Genomic DNA, 3,259 nt, shown 5'->3' with positions numbered 1-3,259 from the left:
AGAAGTTCAAAAAATGTTCCTGTTTCAATTTTTGTTCAAAATTCAGAATTTTTTTGCAAAATTGGAAAATTGTTCGGAGTTAGAAAAAGGCAGCTATAGTTCCGGGCGCTACTGTACAAAAATGTTCGTATTTTGAATTTTCAAAAAATGTTTCAGAATCTGGCCCAAACGTCATTTCTTGAATATTTCGGGTTGTGAACGAGACAACAACTGACGTTATGTCTTGTGGCTAGCTACGTGCGGTTATGAGCCGGGGGGCTCGAGTTCGGTCCCTAGCTAGCGCTTACCTTTTTGCGGGATTTTCTGTTTGCGCCGTTTGCTACCTCACCCGCAAATGGGCCAGCCCAGCATAGCGCCGTCTGTGCGTTTGCTCGGCTGTTGGACGCAAAACGCGTCGAATAGGAGCTCCCACGGACAAGGGCCGGATGCTTGACCGTCTAATCATCCAAACGGGCTAAAAAGGGACATATTTTTGTATCCATTTGGGCCTTACCATAGCCCGGAGGCCCTTTAACTAATATATCGGCCCATCGTTAGTAGTAGTACTCTTCTTCTTCTTTAGCAAGAAGAAAGGAAACAGTGCCCGCCGCACCTTCAGACCCTCACTCATAAAGGTTCGTCGAAAATAATTGGCGAAAAGACTGGATCTTTATCTGCAGCGAGGTGCTTTTGGAGGAGGATAGGCAGGATTCAGACATCCAGCAGGAGATGGGGCTCAAGAAGCCGCAGCCGGCGCCGGAGCCGGAGCCGGAGCCGCAGGTGCTAGTGCCGCCCGTCTTCGACTTCCCTCCCTTGGCCGCCCGCACCAGGTCGCCGTCGACTCCTCTCTTTCTTGCAAATTCTTTTTTGATTATCAATTACTTCCCCCTCTTAATTCCAATCTCTTGCGACTCCGAGAGGAGGAACACCACCTCACCGACTGATGATGTGCATTGTCTCCCTTCCCCCAAAAATATGCATCTGGTGTATATGTCGATTTCGTAGCGCAAACGCCGGGAAATTGGGGATTGCGTGAACTGGGATTTGGTGGGGTCTGCTAGAGATGCTCTAAGCTATACAAACAGTGGGCTAGAGAGAAACTAGATAGAAGCTAAGTTTTGGCATCATCATTGGGGGTTGAGTTTAACCGGCGATTTACAGTTTAACACCCGTTTAGCTGAGAATTGAAATTCCGAAGACAGCAAATTAACAGCCAAACCGCAGCTTCCTTCTCGCGCTTGGCCCATCTGAGCCATTCACATCTCCTGCTTCGCTGTGGACCGTCTGAATTCTGATCGCACTTAACACTTGGCTTCGTTTTAACTGAAGAAAACAAACAAGAGCTGCTGACTGACGAACTGAAAGAATTGACATCCTGACGAACTGAAAACAAGAGCTATGTAGTCTCTGGGCTGTACTGATCATTCGCTCTCGTGCCCAATTTCGATCCAGCTAGTTCAGAACTTCAGATGTAGATATATGCATATGTGATAGGTGTCACGATGCTCCTTGGGTAACCGTGTGCCAAAAGTGATCCTTCTGCAGTTAAGATGCGATCTGTTGCTCTTGATTCGTGTATGCGCGCTCAAGTACCTAATCAATCATGCAGGATGTTGGTCCCGGCATATGAGCTCATGTTCGGGAAGCTCGCGCGACGCAGCCTCTTTGATGACTATTTCCATTCTGGGGGAGTGGACGCGCATATTGTGTTGAAGCAGTTGGGAGATTCTCATGCTCATCTGAATGCCACTGTATCCATCAAGCAAATATATACGACTGCCGCTTTTTTTTGTATTTGGCTCTGTCCGGTTCATGACCATCTGGTTGTGTTTCAGTAGTATATATGGTTGCTGTTGAAGCTTGGTGTAAAACGAGTTTCTATATATATGTAACTGCTCCTTTTGTTTTTTCTATATATATGTAACTGCTCTGTTTCAGGACTCGCCTCTTTTCCTGCAAGAGAAGTTGTTTTTCCTGACTTAATTCATTAGATGTCGACAAATGGGGGGGAAGCTCACTTTCGATGGCAGAGGTGCTTATTGCATAGTTTACCATTGCTATATTCCCTAATTCTTTAGTGCATACCTGTTATGACATATTTTTTTTTGTAGGGATTTGAACGACCCCCATACATTTGTGGACTTACTTGTGTCAACTTTGAAACCGTAAGTGATCTCTTGTTAGTCATGAACCGTTGATCTAATTTTGTTATGCAAGGTGCAGAAATTGTACTGATTCGGCCTATAACTTGTATTTTCCAGTACAATGCGGCTGTCTTCAAGCGTTTACTATCCCAAGTATGGTATTGGCGCCTTTGGGACGTTCCCTTTGAATATGGCAAACAGGTCGGTTGTATATCTTGACTGTGGCTGTCAATCATCCATTTAGATTAGTTGTACACATAGCTTCCCACTAACATCTTGATGAGACATTTCCATGACCAAGTACAAGAGATGTTCTCTTTCTTGATTTGGAAATATGATTAGTAACATGGCGAATTATATTCTTCTGTTTTGCAGAGCATGCTCAGCAGATTATGGCGTCATGGGTTTAAGATATGGTTCAGAGAATCTATCAATTGGGGCCTCCTTCGTCCCATTTCCTTGTATGTTATTACTTATAGTTCCAGTTGGAGTGTTGAATTATAATTACAGAGTCAAAATATTGTGTTCCACGTATTAGTATCAATTTTGAACCTATTTCTTATGTTATTCTCTAATAAAGTAATACTTGCATTCAGTTATGTCATGGTATGCTGATATTACTTTTGTTTGTAGCGCCTGGTGAGGTACCCTACGATGCATGGTTGGCTGGGAGAAAAGGGAATTTAAGTGCAGGCGTACAATACAAACCACTAGGTTTGTGTTACTAAACTTTCACTGATTTGTCAGAGCAATATATTCTAGGCCAAAGATTTTGAGGCTCTTGCATATCCTTTTTTATTTGAATATTTGAGACTCTTCTGTGTGTCCACATGGAAGATGCTCCTTTACATTTTTGAGGCTTTATGTGTACAATGTTTTACTCGACTTAGAAAGGACCATAAATAAGGTGCATACCATACAAGAGTGATTTTGACAAAAAAATTAATTATGTTATAAGGGTTTATAAGCTGCAAATTCATTTTTGCTGTAAAAAAAAACAATAGTGTATTGTTCATAATTTATTGGGAAGCTAAGTGCAAACAATAAACAGCATGATGTCATATCACTTGATTTTTATCTACAGTAGATTTTTAACTAGGATATTAGTAGAACCTACTGTGTATTTTATACTCAAG

General features: G+C 42.4%; 1 protein-coding gene across 1 annotated transcript; it reads left to right on the top strand.

Annotated features, from left to right (window-relative positions):
• Positions 1–572: 572 nt before the first annotated feature.
• LOC123176878 (uncharacterized) lies at positions 573–2,837 on the top strand (the record flags this gene model as incomplete). The annotated part of the gene is given in 7 exon segments (XM_044590907.1): positions 573–809; positions 1,589–1,730; positions 1,971–2,011; positions 2,091–2,144; positions 2,241–2,324; positions 2,499–2,584; positions 2,757–2,837. Coding segments are annotated over 7 exon segments (589 nt in total), but the record flags the coding sequence as incomplete, so codon positions are not given.
• Positions 2,838–3,259: the final 422 nt, after the last annotated feature.

This window comes from Triticum aestivum, unplaced genomic scaffold (assembly GCF_018294505.1).
Source record: "Triticum aestivum cultivar Chinese Spring unplaced genomic scaffold, IWGSC CS RefSeq v2.1 scaffold198291, whole genome shotgun sequence".
Taxonomy (NCBI): domain Eukaryota; kingdom Viridiplantae; phylum Streptophyta; class Magnoliopsida; order Poales; family Poaceae; genus Triticum; species Triticum aestivum.
Note: the sequence above shows the minus strand (reverse complement) of the source record. Positions and strands in the feature narration are given on the sequence as shown.